The sequence below is a fragment of the Macrosteles quadrilineatus genome, unplaced genomic scaffold, assembly GCF_028750875.1.
Source record: "Macrosteles quadrilineatus isolate MER2022 unplaced genomic scaffold, UCM_ALF_1.0 Scaffold_9__3_contigs__length_116548681, whole genome shotgun sequence".
Lineage (NCBI taxonomy): Eukaryota > Metazoa > Arthropoda > Insecta > Hemiptera > Cicadellidae > Macrosteles > Macrosteles quadrilineatus.
The window spans coordinates 100203014-100225120 of NW_026542602.1; the positions used below are offsets into that span (position 1 = coordinate 100203014).

The window sequence follows — 22107 nt, forward strand, 5'->3', positions numbered from 1 at the left end:
CTTCTTTTTTATAATCAGAGTTCAAAATTCAAATATCTAACTAGATCAATTGTGTTAATAAAAATGGTAATTTAATATTCTAATTTGATAGTCTCTTATATTATTCCTAAGCTTAATTTTGTGCTGCAAGAAATTACCGCTACCTTTTTTTAGATGCACTAGTTTTTGCTCCTTTAGTGATTTGAGCAAAATATTGAGGTGTCCTGAAATATACTTATGGTTAGTACTAAATTAACCAAATTCCAGTCAAAATAAATTAATTATAATTTATAGTTTTTCTCCTTGTTACGCTTGAGTTATTTTGATTGTTTCCTGGATTGATTATTTTAACAACGTTGTTTCCGACACATTTGGTCTGTTGAGTATGTTAAACTTTCTGACATTATTATAAGTCCTAAAGCCTAATGGTTGGAAGGATATACAATGTGATGTCACTTTGTAGAAAATGTTTAATAATTTTTGTCGTCTATTTATTTACAGAACTTAATTATGTAATGTTAAATTTTGAATTATTGTAATTGTTTAGTAAATTATGTAAAAAATAATGTTCACTGCTGAGAAGGAAGTGAATTCAAAGTCCAATCACTGTCTACAAAAAGAATGGAAAAATAGATTCTCACTGGTACTTTCTAATTGAAGTACCTTAAGTGCTAAATTCAAGAGCATGAAAGACAAGCTTGGTGCTAATTTTGCCACCTGTAGTGTCAATCAGATTCTCACCTTCAGCTATTTCACTGCTCTGTTGTCATAGAACAATCTGATTGCAGATTCCCACTAATCTGCTTCACCTACTTATGTTACAGTATTAGATTCTACTGCTATAATGCATTTTCATTGCAATCAAGGTACCTATTGAGATATTTTAACATAAATATACCTTTCCCATTGAAGTTTAACGCAAGGGTAAAGATATTTTTAGGGTTCCGTTCCCCAGTTGTCGAAGCAAATCACCAAATTCCCACTATCCTCCTTACCTAGGTACTCATTAAACCCTAATGTTATTTAAATATATTTAATTGAAAATCAATTCAGACAAATGGAAATTCACTTAGTCGTGAGATTTGCTGAGGCGGGGTGTTTACTAATCGTGGAGTAAGAGTTTCACAATAATGATAAATTACTTAAAAGTAACTCATTCAAACTAACTTATTCAACATTTCTCCCACCCATACATCAAGAGATGCGCAAAGTGGGGTGCAAAAGAGGTCAAAATCAAAACCAACAATGGTTGAGGTAGGAATGTACACTGTGAAGCAATAGAGGGTTTGGTTGTCTACAAATATTGACTGTGGTTCACAAATCACAAATCTCAGGGATGTAGATGTAGTAGTATAGAGTGTAGGAGGATCCTTGACACCCATACAGACCACTGACCTTATGTAAATCAGCTGTCACTGATACTTCCTCTGTGACGCTCTTAAGTCAAAGTGGTACCAAGAGGTACCCGATCCAGGACTGTCTTCGGTAGGAGGTTTGGGCCAACAAATTATGCCTACAACAGCGGCTTGACTAGACTTTTGCGGGTCGACTTCTACTGTTTGACGACAGTTAGAAGATTCTTCAACCATCTATGTCAGTAGTAGTAGTAGTTCCTATAAAATTCTCTTTGTTCCTCTTGATTTTTTGTTTTACGTTGAATGTTGTTAGAGCCATTTATTGTTGTTGTTACTTATTGTTTGTTATTGTTGTTAGATTTTATTCAGACGATTATAACTTGTTATATTTATATATAAATCAGCTCATTCAGATGTTATTGATGTTATTTATATTGTTGAGATGTTTTGCTTTTTGTATTTTTTTTTGTCATGATTTGTATATCATCACAGAGTAAGACATTTTACACTATGGTGCAGGAACATCTACAAAATAAACCCTACTTATTTCAAAGTTAGAGGTTTCTCGTCATTATTCATAAAAATGTTAAACCACTAAACATAAGCATTATAACTTCAACACGTTTTCAATGAGCATCATCAAGTCCTAAAGTCTGAAGTTCTAGAATGTTGTTTGGATTAGTTGCTAATGACTGTTTGTATGTTGCAGTGTATGCGAGCCTACGTTGAGTTTGAGATTGGAGAGGGTGCGTATGAGATCTCATGTCCGGACGCTCTCTGTGAGAAGCAAGGAGTCATGTCTCTCAACGAGATAGAACGACTTGTGCCTGAGGAGAACTTCGAGAAACACAAGAGGTTCAGGCTCAACAGAGGTTGGTAGACTTTCACTCCAAAAAGTTTGAATGTGCGTGAGTAAAATAATAAAAATTAAGTATTTAAGATGTTTTTTGTAAAGATAGCTTACATAGCTATAGTTCGGCCACCTAGAAAGCAACCTGCGCGCTAATGCTAACCAATACTAGAGGAGGTCGCTTTCTAAGCGGCTGAACTATAGTAGAGTCTTTGTTCTTATTGGGTGTTCTTATGATTTTTCTTTCTTCCACAACCAGAACACCCTTAGGTCTTGCCTTATCCAAGAATGCAAGTAATATAGGCAATTACTTACTATCCCTTTACTTTCCAGCAAGTCTGAAGTAATTTTATGGAGAGTACCTCTATAAACAGGGAAAGTACATGGTACGTTGTTAACAGCAGTACTGGGCTGGTAACTAGTTCTTTCACTTCTGTTCCTGTCTATAATCTCAGTATTAAGAAAATACATAAACTTAAGAATAATGGAAACTGTTAATAACGGGAAGAGGAAAATCAATTTCTTGGAGCTTGACCACCTTAAATATTCCAAATTTGCAACATATTTTTATGTGGGTATTCATACTGTAGTATAAATTTATCTGAATGTAAGATTAAAACTTATTCAGGTTCTTCCAATGGAACCAGTGCTATACAAAATTCACTTGTACGGAACTAAACATTCTGGATCTTTGGAAATATCTAATTCTAATTGGAAAGTTTAAATCTATTCAGGGGCAAACCAAAATGACCTAAACTGTTGATTTGCTTTTGTTTGATCATGTTTTTTTTATAAATATACTCTACCATACATTATTTTTTAATAAAATGTGAACTTAACCTCCAATTTAAAATTTTTCTGACAACCACTCAGGCACATAGAAGCTGGATTGTTTCCAGCCATTTTGGCAAAAGCAGGAATACTGAAATTATACCGCCAATTTCAGTGAACAATGGATTTCCTTATTGAGTATACCATACTAGATTTTAAAATAAAAACGAGGAAACCAGCTAATGCAATAGTATTTTATCAACTGGATAGAGCTGTAGGAAAATTTACTCAAATCCCCTTTATACTCATATCACTTATTTATATCCATTCATTTTATTTCAATATATTTAATAGATTATACATATCTACTATCTTTTTAATGTTAGGACAATAATGTTTTCGTGTTGCAGAGGTAGAGCTAGACAAGAGCAGGACTTGGTGTCCGAGTGCTGGCTGTGAGACTGTGTGTACTGTGTGCTCTACTGCAGAGAGATGTGTACCACAGTCAGTCCATTGTCCTACCTGTGAGACAGACTTCTGCAGTAATTGTCGAGCCGCCTGGCACCAGGGTGTGCCGTGCCGGCCAGAGGTAAGAAAAAATTACCAAAACAAACTAGAATGATTACGTTTTGTAAATGGTTACCCAGTTATCTTTCTTTTTCTTTGAATGAAAGTGATTGGCAGCCTATTTTAGACATGCATTTATTCTAACTTTTTATACGGGTGTCAAAGGCTTGTGCGTGAAACGTCTGAAGCACACAGCAAAGGGTGTAAACTTTACTGGAATTTTACTTCATTTATTTTCTCATTATAAAGAATTAGAAAATTGAATTATTTATGTTGTATCCTTTGTTCTTGCAGACTTAGTTGTTTCCTCCTATATTTCATAATGCGAAATATATTATCGGAAAAAACTAACTCTGCAAGGCCAAAGGCTACTAAATAAGGTAACTTAAATCATTCAATGTACTGGAACGCAAACCATAGATATCGCTGGCTTAGATTAATAATCGGTTGCACTACTAAATGAGCCACTGACTCATCTTAAGGTTAATCTTGGCAAGTAGCTTGGAATTTAATTGATTTACATTAGCTACATGTTGATGTTACTATGACTACTTCCTCTTTATCTTTATGTTTAATTTCATTACATTATTGTTTCAACTGTCTCTTAATAATTCATATAAAAGTATAGTAGAACGTGAACAATCCAAATTAATTGGAACTGGAACCCATTTGGACCATCAAATTTTCCTTATTATCAATATTATTACAGTAGACTCCCTCTTATCTGGATTCCTCGGGGCCATGGCCAGTCAGGATAACGGTTTTTCTGGTTAAACCGACGCCCACTAAAACTCGTAAAAACGGACCGTTTAACTGCATATTTGACTTAAATTTAGGAGAGCATTGTATTTAGACACGTGAAACCTGGTCTAAAATCTATCTCACGAGAACGGTTGTTTCAGTACCGCCCACTTCCTGCCGATCTAGTCCGGTTAAACCGATGATTTAAATAAATATTTCTGTATATGTATAAAATATCTATGTACAAATGTATATTGTATCAGAATTCTATCTAGCTATTAGTCGATGTAATGTATGATGTATTGTTCTGAACGCCATTCATGTATACTTTTGTATATCTGTGAATAAAGTATCTTTGAATTGAATTGAATTGCTGATAAAAACTGTCCAGTTAAAGAGATGTCATTTCCGCCGAGTGTAGTCCGGTTAAACCGATGTCCGATTAAAAGGTGTTCGGATAAGAGGGAGTCTACTGTACCTTAAAAAAAGGTGAGCGTGTATACTATTTGAGTAAAACACTTTTTACAATTAATTGTATATTTACTATTATAGGTTTAAAAGAGAGGTGTATTTAAAACCTGTTTTATGTTCAAGCACTGTATCGTATTTAATTTTTAACAACATGTGTACACAGTGAAGACTAAAAACATCAGACACTACATGTTAGAGCTTTTAAAAATAAATGTGTGAAAGGTTCTTAAACTTAACTGCGGTAGTATTTTGTTTTTGTAGAGCTAAGTTCTTAATTATTAGTTTAAAAAGATGGTATAACATTTGATTTTTTAGACAACTGACATTCCGGATTTTTTATGTCCGAATTATTGACATTCTACTGTAGTAAAAAGTATCGACATTCTACAGTAGTAGAAAGTTGAACGTTATACTGCTTTATTTAAATTTAATATATTAAGTCATAGCTATGCACCATGTAAATCAAAAGTATGAATAAACATCATATAAATGAATCTAACACTCTGTTTGCAGGACCTTGCACAGCCAATACCAGGAATCACGTTTGACTCTGAGCTGATCAAGTGCTGTCCAATGTGTGCTGTGCCGATAGAGAAAGACGAGGGATGTGCACAGATGATGTGTAAACGCTGTAAACACGTCTTCTGCTGGTACTGCCTCGCTTCCCTAGACGTAAGTTTCTCTCCTATACTATAGTGCGAGTCCTAGACTATAGTGGTAGATTGGATTCTGAAATGGAAGTAACACTGTCCACAAAAAGACTTTGATAGTTCAAATAATAGGCTATTTTAAATATATAACTTGTTTTGGAATTATTAAGGCTATTATATATTTTACTTTCAAACCATCAAGGTATATGACTATCATAGGAATATGTGAGACATACATTTTTTACTTTGGTTGACCTTTTTGGGTCTTGGGTCAAAATCAGGTCAGGTTTAAATAACATTTATTTTCAAAGTTTCTAACAATTTTGATTTTTTATTCTACAATAAGAAGTTAACAACTACTTCTGCAATCACGGTGAAATCTTCAACAATGTCCTTCGTTGCAACAAAAACAGGGGCATCCCCTGCGGTCACTGTGAAATAGAAAACATCTCCTTCAATAACGGCAAAATCATGTACATCTTTCATCTTTCACGGTCACATGATCATCAACTTCGTCTCAAGCTGTTGCGGACAAAAATCATGAATGTGGTTGCTGAGAAATTGTGAACATTGTTTGTTGTTATGAAGACTTAATCAGTGTCTCCACATCGGAATCATGATTTTTGATCGTAAAATCTTTGCAAACGCTTTTGGCGATCGGAAGAATAAATACTCAGCAATGACGATTGAACTCCGTTACAGGTTTTATTGGTGAAATTCATTTTTGAAAGGAAGGAGAAAATCAGGTCTCCTTAGGCTGAGGCCCTTGGTGGCCCCTGCAATATCCAAAAGTAAACTTTTTAATACATTGTTTAAAGCAATTGTTGTTACCATGTGCATTATGATAGTGGACTAGTCTATAAGTTATAGGAAAGAACACTCATTTTTTAAGCGTAAACCATTAAATATCTACTGTAACACAATTGAACTACTACTATCCATATTAAAAATCTAGTTTTGCTGTACTCTAATATGTGTTATGTCATATCACTAATATGCAACAGTTATTTAATACCTTTATTCCTTAGGACGACTTCCTATTGCGGCATTATGACAAGGGTCCATGCAAAAACAAACTAGGACACTCTAGAGCTAGTGTGATCTGGCATCGGACGCAGGTAATGTAGCGATCAGTAATAAGTAAAATAATTGTTACAAAAGAATAATAATATTCAATTTTAGAAACTGTATTTTTTAATTAATTAAAATCTACTGGTTTTACTAGAGCTGTTGTTGCGGTAGAAAAGTCAGGTTTAATTATTGGTTTTCTGAAATGTTATCTCCTTGGCAATGAAACGGCAACATAAATAGAGGTTTCAAATTCCATATTTCCCTGGTCCATAGGCCAAACAATGAGTTTACCTGTCCTGTCTGTGGCAGAATTAACCGGGAGATGTTCACCTAAAATCTATAGCCTACTTATTTAATACGCAAGCAAGCTTTTTAAGACAATTACTCCTCCGAAACTACTGAACCGATTGACGTGTTTTGGTGTCATTGGAATGAGCGTAACATGAAGTTGTGCAGGAAACTTTCTTTTTAGGGAAATAATTAGAGAGTGAGGCCCTGGGGCCCTTTAAAGTTTCGCATTTCTCCATAAGATCATAGAGAAAACATAGTCCCTTAGTAGATTTCCCATCCTCATGGAACAGCTGAAGCCAATTTTATTTTTAGTTCTGTCCGGTTATCTGTAGATGTTGTATTTTGTTTGCTATTTGTTTCATGTTATTATTTCAGTAATTTAAAACCTCGTTTAACCAAATAAAACTATCTAATCATAAACAATAACTCGTCCACTAGCCATATAACCAACAGTGAGACACAAATAATGAGAAACTAACCCTAAAATAATAGAAACAAATTGTAAACAAAACACAACATCTTCAGAAATGATAAGATTAACATGGGAAGAAAAAAACATTGTTATCAAACTCCAGCTGTTGTCAGATATTAAAAGTGAGAAGAAGAACATGTTAATTAACAGTCAATAAGTTTGCTAATTATACAGTTTGCTACAAACATTTACTTACTTGGTTGAATATTTACTATTTGAATTTGGGTTGGCGTAAATATTACAATGGAAAAAAGCAAGTGAGCCTGGATAGCTTATATAATAAAAAGAAAACTAAATTAACACTGTGCTGCATTTCTTGGTAATCATTGAAAGAGCTGATTTGCAAACAATGGAAACATAGGAAAGTCATAGAACACCACCGAGGAGAAGAAATATAAATGTGTTTTTTTTTTATAATTTGTAATCGTTTTTATGGACAACCTAATGCGGCTATGAGTAAGGCTATTTGTAGAAAACACTAAAAAACAAGATCAGCTTTTGAAAATTGATAATGTAAATCTTCAGTATTTCCATAATCTTTGAGTTGATTCTTTTAAAGTCATCAGAAATTATTACTGTTATTCGTTTTAAAAGAACGCCTGTAATACTTAGCAATTGCTTGAATTTGAGCAACAGGGACACTAGTAATCATTAGATGGATCAGATGGAATTTAATAGGTTGGGTGGATTCTCCTGTCATTTCTTCCACTCACAGGCATATAACTACTTTTAAATCATCTATATATCTCACTCTTATTGCTGGATGGAATTTCTTTTCCCCAATCTTATCTGTGTGCATTGTTAATTATTCCATGTGCACTCAGGTGATTGGGATCTTTGCTGGCTTTGGTATCCTGCTGCTTGTAGCCTCACCCCTGCTCCTGCTGGCAGCTCCATGCATCGTCTGCTGCAAGTGTAGGGTGTGTAGTGGAGGCGGCCGACTCGACCCTGACGAGGAACTGCCGGACGACAACGGCACGTGAAACTCTCCTGATACTCGAGCAACGGAACTGCTCGAGCATTGGTAACCAGGTGGTCGCACCCAGAGTCTACAGTACTCATCGGAGACGCAAAACATAGGCAAAGAGAAGTTTTAAGGAGAAAGGCGTTGGTATCGACTGTTCAATTACTTCAGTATGTTTAAGATTTTGTAATTTGGTAGTAGACATCCCAATGGACCAGCCATAGCCAATTTTGTATTGAAAAAGAACATGTTTGAATGAGCCACTCAGTGTGCTAAGCTTACTTATTTTTGTTCCTTGATTTTTATCGACATAGTGTGACATTAGAGATGTTTACAATAAGTTATCCCGTTATAGTTCGGCCGCTTAGAAAACGACCTGCGTGCTAATGCTAAACCAATGCTGGAGGAGGTCGCTTTCTAAGCGGCCGAACTATAGTTTGGTTTGGTTAAAAGTTGGCGCAAGTGGCTTCTGTTATTTACATTAGAGAATTCTGTCACTGGCTCAATTCAACAAAGTTCATTTTTATTCTGGAACTGGCTCAGACTTGAGCATGAGCATGGAATGCCCAGTTCTATGCATAGTCAAAGGTTTAAGATAGGTAATAGTTCATTAAATGATTTGCAACAAGATCAACCAAGAACAGATGGTTTTACATTTTAAAGAGTTTTAGCTTTATAAAAGACTTTTTACACAGCGTGTTGTCTAAATTGTAAACATTTATTCATAGGTCTGTTAAACTATTAATAAGTTTTTCTTGTTATTATTAAACATGTTTTGACCTCTTTACCTTGTAGTTATCGTTAAGTTACAATTACCATTACGATACATTCAGTTGCTAAATTTTTAATTCAGTTCTTGTAATACATAATGTACCAACAAGTAATTTAACGTTACCATTTATTTGTTGTTGACAGTTTTTATGAGAAGTTTTTATAAATAACCTTATAATTGTTCAAGTTAAGTTTTGACAAAACGTTTTATTACATTTTCGCACAAAATTATGTTTAACCTTGTTATGAACACAATAATTTGTTTACAAACAAAATAATTAAACAGTAGATAATGTACTTAACAATGTCCCTGTTAATCATGAGTTGATTTAAACTTTACTGTTACTTATTTTAACCACACTGCCTTTTATACCTTTCAAATGAATATGGAAACTAAACTTATGATATTGAGGGTCGAACAAAATCCAACCATGAACTGCTGTGAAGTGTGAGACGTTTTTGTTACAAGTGAAAATGTTTTGGACTCAAGTTAAAAAATAAGTTGTATATACTTTGTAAAAAGTGCAAGAAGATTAATAGTTTTGTTTAATTTGTAAATACTAAATACATTAACATGTAAATGAAGTCATGTATTTTAGGAGAATTATTTGGCAGGAGGGTTTAGGTGTTTTACAAGTAACAATTAGCTATCAGTACAATATTTTAGTTGTTTACCCAATAACTTCCTCATTTACAGTTAAATTCACAAAATTAGAAGTAAATAACTAAGCAGATAAAATAAAGTGCTTCCATTTTTTAATCAATAATCGAGTGGTAAACTAATGCTCCTGCCAAGTTTAACATACAATGCTGTAAATAGTTTAAGTGCAATTTTAGAAGTTAACGAGAGTTAACAAGGCTGTGAGTGGGTAGAGACTTAATTTTTTTCTTTCCGGGTGTCATGTACTTAACTAGTAGTGTTGCGATGATGATGCACAAAACTGTTGGATTGCTTTTGGTTTCAACCTTAAAGATTTTACTTCTGATTCTTGAAAAAGTAAAAAACAAAATATTTAATGAATTTTTGTTATGGATTAAGTCATTGACTAATAGTCAAAGATTTAGTTCTTTGTAATACAGAGAATGTTGTCAATTGTTGTTCTCTAAATACCAGCAGCTGACACGGGCTCTTGACTATCACATCCATTATTGCTGTGTAGTTTAAGTGTTATATATTTCATTAAACAGTTTCTAAATGTTTTCCTGTAGTACTTTTTATGTTTTTAAAGGGAATAGGCTACCAAACCGAGGTTGTAAAAGGTACATTAATTAATATTTTTTCTTGACATAAGGACTCGACAATGTCATAATCTAAAAAAAAGCAAAAAACAGTTCAAGTACTCAAAATTTCATCAACGCCAATAGTAAAATATTTTAATAATCAGAGCGATTCACTAACTCCAGATTTCACCAAGTCCAATAGCATAAGTTTTAAATAGTCATCGTTTCACAAATTCCAATGGTATTAATTTAATAAGCAGAGTGTTTCACGAGCTTCAAAATCAACTCCAAAAGTACAGTTTCGGCCAGAAGTTGCTGCAGGGGTTGCCACAGTCAGATTGCAGGTAAAAATTCTTTATTTTACCAGGCAAAGTTAGGGCCACATGGCCCTCTCTTACACTACAGGTACCGTCCGCCATGTTTGTGGCGTTGCTCTAGGATTGACTAAGGGGTCATGGGCTCCAGTCTCTTTATCTCTATACAATTTAATGTTGTTGGTTCAATAAATTTTAAGTGTTAAAAAGGTGTTAAGACGTTGAGTGCGGGCAAAATCTATTAATGTAGTGCGTCATGAGCACTCCTATCGGCCTGCATCTATAGATGTAGTTGTGCCACTCTCACTACATTAGTTCATTATGAGCTCAGCCGTTGCCAGGGAACGTTATAATCGTTGCCAGGCTGTAGCTTAGAATGCAAGCTTTAATTTGGTGTAGGTTGGTACTAAAAATTCCTATAAAATCCCGTCTAACAATGCTTTTGTCCTGGTTTTGGGGATTTTTTCTATTCAAGCCATATTTCAAAGACACTGGCTATAGATCCAGGCAGTGCTGCTACCTTTGGGTGTTTCATTGATCTACGCCCACTTTTGGGGTAACGCAGCACAATCACCACTGCTCTTTTGTGATTCGTCAGTCTGAAATATTTGAATGCCAATTGCGATTGCTGATTTATTGGCGAGCCGGGGTTTTGCCCGGGCCTCGCCGCCATTGGCGAGCGTCTGTTAAAAAGTTTTCAGCACTCAATGTGTTAATTTGTACGTTATTGGGATTCACCTTTTCAATGTTGAGCTTGGCATTGTAAACACTTCTATTTCAAAAAAATTATTTGTTAACACTCATAGTAGAGACTTTGACTTTAGTATAAAATATTGAGGCGTGAAATCTGGAGTTTGTGATTTTTAATAATTTAGCCTACTATTAGAGTTGGTAAAATTTGAAGTTAGTGAACCTCACCCATCAGTTGTAATACTGTAGGCCTACTAAAAATATTTTGACTTGGCACTATTCAAAAATAGGTTCCTCATTTAATTTTACTACAAGTTTAATTTAGAATTATCAACCTGTTTAGTCGAGTTTGAAGTTTAAATATTTCAACAACAAATAAGATAGCTATAGTTTCTACAAGACCTGTATGTCAAATGAAATTGAAAGAAAAGAAATCTATTCTTTATAGTTGAAACTTTGATATTTTCAAAAGCAATCCACCAGTGTTTAGCAATCAACTCCTATTGGCTACTAGTGAGTAGAAATAACCTTTATTAACTGGAATACTTTAAATTTGTACCACTTAACTGGAAATAAGTTAGCCTAATTCTTTAGCTCTAGATTCTTGACACAGTAAAAAATATATTCTGGATTTTCCCATTAGTGGAAAAATCTTCCTTTAAGTCGACCTTTAGGGTTTGGAATTCTTCCTTTTCAGTTAGGTTTTAAGCTCAGTAGAGTATGGTAATATAATAATTATTGCAGTGGACATATAGTTGTATTACCTATCAATTTTACTTTAAAATCTGTGGTTTGAGGTTAATAATTCCTCCTCTTGTTAAAATATCTACCATAAAATAATGTATTGTTGTTGGCTTCATTCCCAACCGTTTCTACTTACAGTAGTTTTTTCTCCTCTGGTTTTAAACTCTTTCCCTCCAGTTTTTTAAGTCCATCTCTTAGTTTGGCTTGAAGGACTAAACCCTAGTCTGCAATAGTTTTCCAGTGAGTGGTACAGTAAAAAGCTTTCACTTCTAATTTGTCTCCCCAACTAGAGATGTACATATAATGCACATCTTCCCACACTATATCGACTGTACAAACTCAATCAGAATGTCAAAGAAAGTGTTTAGATATCAATAAAAGCTTAATACATTGTAACTTTAAATTTACTATTATCATAATATGATATCTTAAACTGTAATTTCTGTCATGCTTATTTTTTCATCAGGAGCTATTTAACTTTTTTCAGCTTTTTATGCATTTTTACTCCATTTGAAAATTTGTGATAACTATACTAGTTTTTAGGTGAGGTAGTATTTTTTAATAAGATTTTTTTTAAAGCAATGTCTTATATTGTTAGTTGTAAGAATATTATTTCATCTATAAGCTTGCTTTCCAATAAACATTTAATATATCAAAATTAAAACTTTTGTTACTTGCGAATCAGGAGGTTGCTTTAATGTTAAGCTTTGTACCACTTTTTTCAATGTTCAAATTGGAACTGGTAGATTATTTCGTTAAATTTGTTGAAAACAAGTGATTTACTGAAAATAATCAGTATAAAACAGAGTTTTTTTATATTTACCCAGTATTATTAATGTTTAATTAATACCTGTTTTAAATCATTTTGGTATTAAAAATCCAATGTTAAATCAACTTATTCAAACCTAAGCACAGTTAGATGTTTTGTGTTGGTTAGTTTTGTACAGTGATATGTTGAGTATATGTTGCTGTTTTGCTATACAGATCAGCGAACATCCTAATTCTTAAACTTTGTTAGGCTGATTTCGAGACAATGTCTTTGTAAAAAATGTGAGGTTGTTTTTATTTTGCAAGTTCAGGTTGTTTTTTTTTTCTTTATTCCAGCAGGTGATTTTTTTAGTTAACTAATTTAAATGCAATTATCTGATTTACATCAGTTTATATTGTTTAAGAGCTTGTTAAGTTTATAAGCATTTGTCTATCTATTGTTGAATGTTGACTTATTATAATTAGGAGCAAAATAAATTCTCAATCTAATTTTTATACTCTTGGAGTTTTTACTTTTTTTACACACACACAAAAAGCTTGAACACCTTTTATTTCCTAAAAGAAAGAGTAATTTAAGTTACATTTACATTTAAGTTGACTAAAAATATCTTTCTTGTTATGGTTACATGATTATAGATGCTTTATGCTACAACTCATTAGTTGTGGCTAAAAAATGTTTTAGTGAAATGTTGTGCAATGGAAAGAACAGTTTTGTTGATCGTCTGTTTTCTACTAAAAGTCTGCCAATTTAAAAGCAACTATTCGATTTGGGTCTGTAAAAACATCAACAGTACACCATCTGAGTAGGTAGCTTTAAAGTAAATCATATTTTTTGTCATACTACATCAAAAACAGCCATTTTTAATGTATGGGTTGCGGGTATAAAGTTGCATTTATACTCTCTAGGGAATAAAAATCATTTTAGTCTCTTGGGAGTAAAAATCAGCTGTTGTAAATTTCAATTGTGGCAATCACATCCATCAAAATTATTTATTGATTGATTTATTAGGTAATGTTTTTTAGCCTATTGTTGTGGATTGCTCGACATATCGAGGGTATAATGTACTCTAACACAATCGTAATAGACAAAATATGATTGAATCACTTACTAAACAGCTGCTTATTTGCATTAGCAATTAGCAGAATTGAAAACAAGCTGGAAGTCGTTTTGAGAGGTTATCTTTAAAAAAATTCTTTTGTTTTCTAGCCTTGTAATTAATGATGCAATATGACGAAAAATTTAGTTCACCACACGGGCGACTTTTTTCATCTGGTGACAACCACTACAATAAATTAACCATTGTTCCATCCAAAACATTCTTCAAGTATCTAGTCCTTTAACATTTAATATTTTAAGAGAGTTATGGAAAAAACAAACATCATGGAAAACTATAAATGACAAAATGACCCCAATGTCTAATTGAAAGGGTTTATAGGATCTAGGATCTCATTTTATTGACAACATTGATAAATTAATGTTGAGGTGACATATGGAAGAGGATACAATTTCTACTCAAAGGATAATTTTTGTTATCTTTGAAAACACACTCGAAACATTTTTAAAACTTTAAAAATGGTGATCCTGTATTTTACTTATTCATAAAGACGTAATTTATAAAATCATTTAACAATTAATTACTCTGACAAGTAGATAATGGTATTGTCCTGCAAGAAGTTTACCATGTTCCTTCCGTTCAAATCATTTGTTACAGTAGCCTAATTATTGGTGTCTCTAAAACCTCTGTAACTTTACAAAAACTCAGCAATCAGTGATATTGAAAACTTTAAAATGTGTATAACAAATTATAAAAACACTTTATGTATAAACAGCACTGTAGTTACTGAATCTAAATGAAATTAGAAGAAGAACGTCCCCTTAACCATTATACCAGAGTATTTCAAGACAAAAAATTATGAAGGCAAACATGAGGCCAGCAGTCAGCATGTAGAATAGTGGACGAAGCTTGGAGATGGGCATTACCTCTGGTTGACCGAAGGTAGGAACATCATTCTCTATTAGGAGATGTCTTGTGTTAAACAATGGCCAGCGATAGAGCACTTGAAACTTCCACTCACGCAAGAGACCAGCCTAAAAAAGTTAAAGTAAGAGTAATTTTTAACGTCATAACGTTACTTTTCCGTGTTTAGGCACGGTAAAGGGCAACTTTCCAGCATATCAATGCGGATGGAAAAGTACCTGTTTCTGTGTAGTAGGATGTAAAAGTCTTTAAAAGATGTTGTTTTATTTGACAGCATTTTTTAAAGCAAGTTTTAAACCTGAAGGTAATGTGTTTTATTAACACAAATAGGAAAATAAGTAAAAATTTTCCAACATTTTATATAAAAAAAATTGTTGGATAAATTTTGAATGGCAAGAAGAAACCCTTAACTCTCAAGTAATATATTTGATGCACTATATTCCCTAGGTATATGTAATCAACCTTATTTTCTTGTTCCACATCTTTTAGTGTAATTAATTTGTTCTTTTAATCACTTTTCATATAACTACAACTCCAGCTAGAACAAATTTGTCTGTTGCCAAGAATATTAATCGTTCTTGTGGCTTGTGTGAGTACACTGGGCTAGTTAACAATCAAGTTTGCATAAAAATCCAGTGAATGACATGTAGTCACCTGCAGGATAAATTTTTTCCAAAGCATTTTTAAAAGCACCTATCGGGCGAGTATATAAGGCATTTTGAGATGAGTGGAAAATGCTAGATTGTAGTTTGTTAATGTCATTGGTCTACTTGGCCCTTAGTGAGTAAGACCAGCTGTTTGTTGAGCCAGTGTCACGTAAGCCCAATGATGGACAGTTTCAAACCATCAAAATGCTACCATCAAATATTCTACCTTAACTGATTATTAGACAAGTTTTCTAACCACTCTAACCCAATTATTACTATTATATATATGTATTGTTGAACTTATTACCTCCATAAACCTCATGGTCATTATTGTCAAAGGCTCCAACATAGGCGAATGTTTCTCGACTCCAAACGAAATATGCCCTCTGCCAAGACTTTCTCTTGCTACCCGATACAGCTTCAAAGCCTCGTGTCCTACAGTACCATCTGTATCCAACACTACTAAATCATTGTTTAACACCTGAGATATCATCGTCATTTTCTTATCGGTATACATTGCAGCGCTGACTGCATTTTCTGTCATGTACTTGTATCTCTTCTCATAAAGCTTGTGCCTTTTGTTCTGGAAAAGTAATTACATAAAATTAGTTATAAAATGTATTAACTTTTATGCTTAATGATACACTTTCTGTTGCAAGAGTTTTTGAACAACTTTAAAACTGATGTTAAAAGTTATAACAAAACCTATTATAGGAACAATTTTATATATCAGCACTGGCAATCTAAGCTCTGCGAATAACAATAAATTAGTTTTTTACCTCTCTTCTTCAAAATTAAATTGTCTAGTAAATATTACAATAGCATCTTTAGTTGAGGTTAGTTGTCAAATCTCGCCAAAAAAGCTTATTCTGCTCCAGTTCAGTTTCTACAAATGGTCAGCCGAACGAGATGAGCCACGGCCACCTTTAACTCCAGCTTTGAATTGGCAACGTTGCAAGTAGTGTTCTAACAGCTGTTTTGTTTGGAAGCAGCTAATGTTATTTGTGTATTTACGAAAGATTGGTTACTGGACTATGACAATATATTGACTTTTTTAATTCATATTGTTTCGGTTTTCAATTCTGTATGTTTTATTTTCAATATTTTAAAACATTTATGCTCATAAATTTAAATTTAAATCAATAAAGTGCAAATTAAAGAGCTGATGTCACCTGTCTGCCATGTTATCTTATGGGACGTCTGTCACTAAACAACACCACTTGCGACGTTGCCAATTCTACCAGGCCGCGGCTTGTAGTTAAAAGTGGCCGTGGATGAGCGCAGCATCCCTTCAAAGCTGTATAAAAGTACATGGCTGTCTATCTATATACTATTATAAAGAAGATCTGGTGTCTGTGTGTCAGTGTGTTTGTATGAGATGAATTCAAAAACTACTGAAACCGATTGGACTCCAATTGGACAAAAATAAAGCTACCGCTCCGAGGATACATATAGAACTATTCCCCCTTCAATATTGAACTAGGACTCTGCCCCACGGGCTTTCAAAATTTTTAGGTGAGAGATTTAATATTATATATAGATAGATACATTAGCTACTTGTTCAAAATAGGGATGCATTTCAATCAATATCCAGAGTTATAACACTTAAAACCCTAATAAAGTTCAAAAACTTGGATTTAGCTTAATTTTGAGAAAGTATTTTAGTATTGTAAGTTAACGTTACCGGTACCTGAAAATCAAAAATTGATGCTTTTAAATCTTCACTGACAAATTCGATGTAATACTGAGCCGTCCAGTAATATCCTCCTTCCACCAACTGTTTGAGAGTGTCGACACGGGACGAATACATCGGCAGGATCAAACTGCAGCAATAATAGTTCTTAAGTAAAACACATTGAAAAACCTACAGGAAAAATATTTTGGCCCCCTTTTATTTATGTGGTTCTTTTTAGCAAAATGCCCCTATTAGTAAGGTACAGTTGGCAAAAAAACGGCTAATTACCGGCTTACAAACAATATTACACAATATAATATAGATTGTTAAACTTTTCCATTCCGCTGAATTAATATAGCCTATTACATTTACAAGTACTGAGGGAACAACAAAAACAGTAAATCTAATATAATTAAAGTTCTTGGAACTGACATTGGTTTAATCAGTGGCGGTTCTAAGGGAGGGGGGCTGCAGAGGTAAAGGAGTAGATTTAAACATACATTTAAAAAAAAAGGTTAACTGGAGTAACAAAGGTTTTTAGACACAGTGCTAGGTGTTAAAAATGGCTTTAGAAAGCCACCAAATGGCTTTAGAAAGCCACCAAATGGCTTTAAAAAATTCAAAATGTTCCCCCTCCTTTCTTACAAGGGATCTCCCACCCCTGGTAGCCTTCCCCATCCCTTGACAAGGTCCTAGAACCACCACTGGGTTTAATAGTCCAGGCAACAAAGTAAAAAAAATCCAATAAGGGAAATAATTAATTTAAAAGCCAAATTTAATACAGTTGTGCTTGGCCAAATTTCGTACAGAGTCCTTAAAAAACCGTTGGAGATAGAGCCAAACTCCAAATGTAGAAAATGTTTGTTTTTAAGACCTTTTTAATTATATTACACAACTTATTGCTTTTAGAGTTAATGCACTTGTAAGCTCTTACATTTTCCAAAATTTACTGAACAACATACTTAAAATGTTTAAACTTTCGAGTAGTAGTACATTTGTATTTGAAAAGGTTGATCTTTCATTAATCTTGGATAACAATTACCCTACACATTACTGAAAGCAGTTGCAATAAAATTAACTACCTATGTAAAACTTTTTGTTTTTGTTTTTGTAAAAATTTTGCAAGGACTTTTTTGAATACCCTTTACATGAGCATCAAGTTTCTGCCCAATGATATTTGTTTTAAATGGCTGCAGTATACTAACTGTGCAAAGGTAGCAAGTTTTGTAAGCATCATTTTTTTTATGATGGGTGAACAAATACCTTTGAACATTAGGAATATTCACCTTTAAATTTTAAAACTTTCTAAAAACTACCCTTTCAGTGTGTATTAGGATATTTCAAAAAAAATTTTCCACATTCTAATAGGGGGGTTTAAAATGTTACCAAAGGATCTACCTCATTTAGTTTGGAAGCTATCGTCTATGCCTCGCCCTGTAGAATCTAAACAATACAATTTTTCTGTAGAACATACAATTTTTAAACTAATAAATGAGCAATAAACCCTTAAGATTATTACCTTGATACAATACCAGTAGAGAGGACGGTGGTTAGAAGCAGAGAGAAGATGGACCATGCAGTTAGAACTGTTAGTGTGAACTGATCGTTAACATAACTGTGAGATGTAGACATGGTGAAATGTCCAAACACAGTCAGGAAACTGTAGGACCAATCTGTCAACAACAAATACATGCGTTGGTCAATGCAAAACGATAGTCGAAGTCTTGAAGGTCTTTTGAGTGTTTTTTAAAACAAGATATCACGATTTCACGACAATATTAATCGTAATCTTGATAATAGGCTTCTAGGGTCCAAGTGAGAGTCAAAATCTTGGTCTTCACAAATTGCAAGATAACCCAGTCCTTCAACTGGCGAAGATTGAAGCAGTTGAATCATAGTTTGCCCCAAAGATGGATTGTTGCCACAAATCCAGAACAAAGACCAAGATGGACAATATTAAATAGTGCTCAATTTGTAAAACATGAGGTGCCGGAACTATATGTTACATAAATATGTTACTTTAAAGTGAATTGTACCTATTTATGCCAATATTCTTGGTCTCTTTATCTTTCCGATAGAGAGGTACTGGAATGCTGTTCTGCCACAAATGCTCGATTTGTGTATTAACTGGTGTTAATATTATGTAGCATTTACGTAAATTTCAGAATTAACGTTCCATGTTAAAACTCCTGAGAAATTTACTCCTTTAAAACATTACTTTTCTTGGGTACTCTAACTGATTTCTCGGTGTATGTAACTTGTTAAATTATATGTATAGTATTCCTAGTCCTAATCAAACTGTATTCCTGTATGGATTTTAATTTTAAATGGAGCAGACATATTTAAGCTTTTCGATTCTGCGGAGTTCAGTTGTTGGTTAAAGTACAGAGAGGTTTGTTTGAACCTCTAGTATGTAATTCATAAATTTAGGAAACAATGTCTGTCTGTAAGAACTAAGGAACTTTGTGAAACTTTGATTTAAAGTTTTTGGGATAAAATAATATGATGGAAAAAACACCAAAATGCATCACAAAACTTGCCTTCTCTGAACAATGGTAGAATTCTGACAACCCCATACCAGTAGACCACAGAAGTCACTACGAAGGAGGTAAACACAAAAATCCAAACAAAGACTTTAAATATTTTCATTACATCCTTCCAATCAAAATCTATTTGCTCTGGTCTTCTCACCAAAAATATTGATTCTCCCTGGGGACCAAAGGTTACATTATGATTTTTATTCATGGCACACAAAAATATCACAGACATGGTAATAACTCAATAAGTTCTAGGGGGCGACATCAAGAAAACAACCAACTTCTTTTTCACTATCCACGTGAGTATAACTTAAAATACAGTAAAAAGCTATATCTGACTAGCATTGGGGAGGTACCTGGTCTATTGGTAGAGCCCGGGACATAGGTCCCGGTTTCAAATCCCACCAAATCACAAATGGATTTGATCTAAGTGGCTGCAACCCCTAGATCTAGAATTAAGTAAAGTGAAAAACAGTCACTACTCGTGCCTAGCGTCCTAGGATAAATATATGTATCTACGAATACTAGAAAAATATTTTTCTAGTTTTCGTGATCTGACTATATAGCATTGTCAGCCGCTTAGATGTTTTTCATCCATCCTCTTCTAAATTAAGATAGTAATATCATAGATAAATCATTCTCCCTTAGTAGATTTGTCATCCTTATGGAACAGCTGAAGCCAATTTTATTGTTAGTTTTGTACGTCCAACTGTAGAGGTTATGTTTTGTTTACAATATGTTTCTTGTAATTTTAGTAATTTAAAACCTTATTTAACCAAATAAAACAATTTGATCATTAACAATAACCGGTCCCCTAGTTACATAACCAAATAGTAAAGCACAAAAAAATCATGAAAATAATAGAAACAAAATGTTGTCCACCCCAGCGTTTCTAATATAATTCTAATATAATGGAAATTAAACATAGCGTCCCTCAGGGATCAATTCTTGGGCCACTGTTGTTTCTGTGCTACGTTCAGGGAATGCCCTCTTTTATAAATAATACTAATGACACGCAAAGCAATTTGATTCTCTATGCTGATGACTCAAATCTAATATCAACATCTAAAACATATCAAGGTCTTGAAGTATCATGTAGGGAACAGATAAAAAATATCAAATCTTATTTCACAAGAAATTGTTTATTTTTAAACACGGATAAAACTAATAAAATGTTTTTTTCGACGGCACAGAACAAAGAAAAACCTACCATAAGAATAACCATTAACAATAGTGAAATAAACACAATAAACGTCACAACATTTTTAGGGATAGAGATTGATAATAATCTGAGTTGGGATGATCATGTTCAAAAAGTAACAAGTAAAATTTCTACAGGACTATATATTTTATATAGGATGTCATTTTTATGTAATTTTGATACTTTAAAAACAATATATTATGCTCATATTCATTCACATTTATCGTACGGGCTGGCAATTTATGGGGGCACTACAAAGCAAAACTTAGACAAAATCTTAATACTTCAAAAAGAGCTTTGCGAATAATGTTAAATCTAGAGCGTGACGCTTCGGTAAAAAATAAGTTTTGCAATTTAAACATACTAACAGTGTATGACCAATATATTTTGGAGTGCATAATTTGCACAAAAAGTCAGCTCCACAATCACATCTTCCGTAGAGATATACATTCCTACTATACTAGAAATAGAAATACAATTGACATCCCCCAACATAAACTTAGCTTTTTTGAAAAAAAAGCGACTACATGGGGACAAAATTTTTAAATAAATTGCCATTGAATTTAAAAACTCATATGGATAAAAAATGTTTCAGGGATAAAGTTAAAGCTTATCTTTTAACAAAGAATTGCTACTCTATAGAAGAATTTTTTATTTGATTTTTATTCACCTTTTAAATCTGACAAGAATATTAGTTTTAAATCTATCAGTTTGTAATGTATTTCTCTTCATTTTGAATTTTTGCATATACTTGCTGTTCTTAATGTATAGATTTGTTTCTATTGAGAATGATGGTTTTTATTTTTTTGTATAAAACCGATATTAATTGTTGATTATATATGTTAAGATTTCTGTAAAACTATTTGTAGCCTATGTATTGAATGTATTGACTCTATTCATGTATGTACATACAGACCGAATAATAAAGCGATCAGTGTGGACTTACATGAACTAGACATGAAAAACAAGCTTCAAAATTTACAATATGGGATGAGGAGTCTACTTGTGTTGCTTAGTCTATGGTAATATCATTACCGGTCATAGTTACTACTGCTCAAAGGGTTAAAGAAATGTCTTTAATCTATATTGTTACATGTAGGTATATAAAAATCTAATGGTGTCTGTCTGTATGTGTGTTACTAATAGGTGCAAAAACTACTGAACCAACTGGGCTTAAATTTTACAAAAATATAGCTACCATACCAAGGACCATTATAGGACTATTCACATTTTCATACTGACTGTAGGCTTTGCCCATTTGGCTTTAAAAGTTCTGAGGTGAACATTTTAAAGTAAATATTGATTGGTCTCCATGGCTGTGATGAGAACACTAACAATGTTTGTTTACATTTGCTTTGACATTTAAATGTTAACAAGA

The 22107-nt window shown here is 33.3% G+C and overlaps 2 protein-coding genes across 2 annotated transcripts in view; one reads left to right on the plus strand and one right to left on the minus strand.

Moving 5' to 3' along the window:
- The window catches only part of LOC129002884 (E3 ubiquitin-protein ligase RNF144A-like), a 137667-nt gene extending 124493 nt beyond the window's left edge, over positions 1–13174 (plus strand). The window contains exons 5-9 of the mRNA XM_054430995.1: positions 2044–2206; positions 3366–3544; positions 5248–5406; positions 6413–6502; positions 8043–13174. Of these exons, the coding sequence (XP_054286970.1) occupies positions 2044–2206; positions 3366–3544; positions 5248–5406; positions 6413–6502; positions 8043–8201 (750 nt within the window). The 3' untranslated portion in view covers positions 8202–13174. The remainder of the gene's footprint in view (positions 1–2043; positions 2207–3365; positions 3545–5247; positions 5407–6412; positions 6503–8042) is intronic.
- Positions 13175–14198: 1024 nt separating this feature from the next.
- Positions 14199–18645, minus strand: LOC129004476 (uncharacterized). Its single transcript, XM_054433076.1, has 4 exons — positions 18511–18645; positions 17007–17139; positions 15624–15899; positions 14199–14779 (listed from the first exon to the last, which is right to left on the minus strand). Exons 1-4 carry the CDS (start codon positions 18621–18623, stop codon positions 14567–14569), a joined length of 735 nt encoding a protein of 244 aa, XP_054289051.1. The 5' UTR covers positions 18624–18645; the 3' UTR covers positions 14199–14566.
- Between the last annotated feature and the right edge of the window lie 3462 nt (positions 18646–22107).

Bases quoted from the DNA above. Each gene is read 5' to 3' on its own strand.
- LOC129004476 (XM_054433076.1), bottom strand. From the start codon at position 18,623: ATGTCTACATCTCACAGTTATGTTAACGATCAGTTCACACTAACAGTT. The intron at 17,140-18,510 runs GTAATAATCTTA...TTATTGCTGCAG, and splicing joins TCTACTGGTATTGTATCAAG to TTTGATCCTGCCGATGTATT. The intron at 15,900-17,006 runs GTACCGGTAACG...TTACTTTTCCAG, and splicing joins CATCAATTTTTGATTTTCAG to AACAAAAGGCACAAGCTTTA.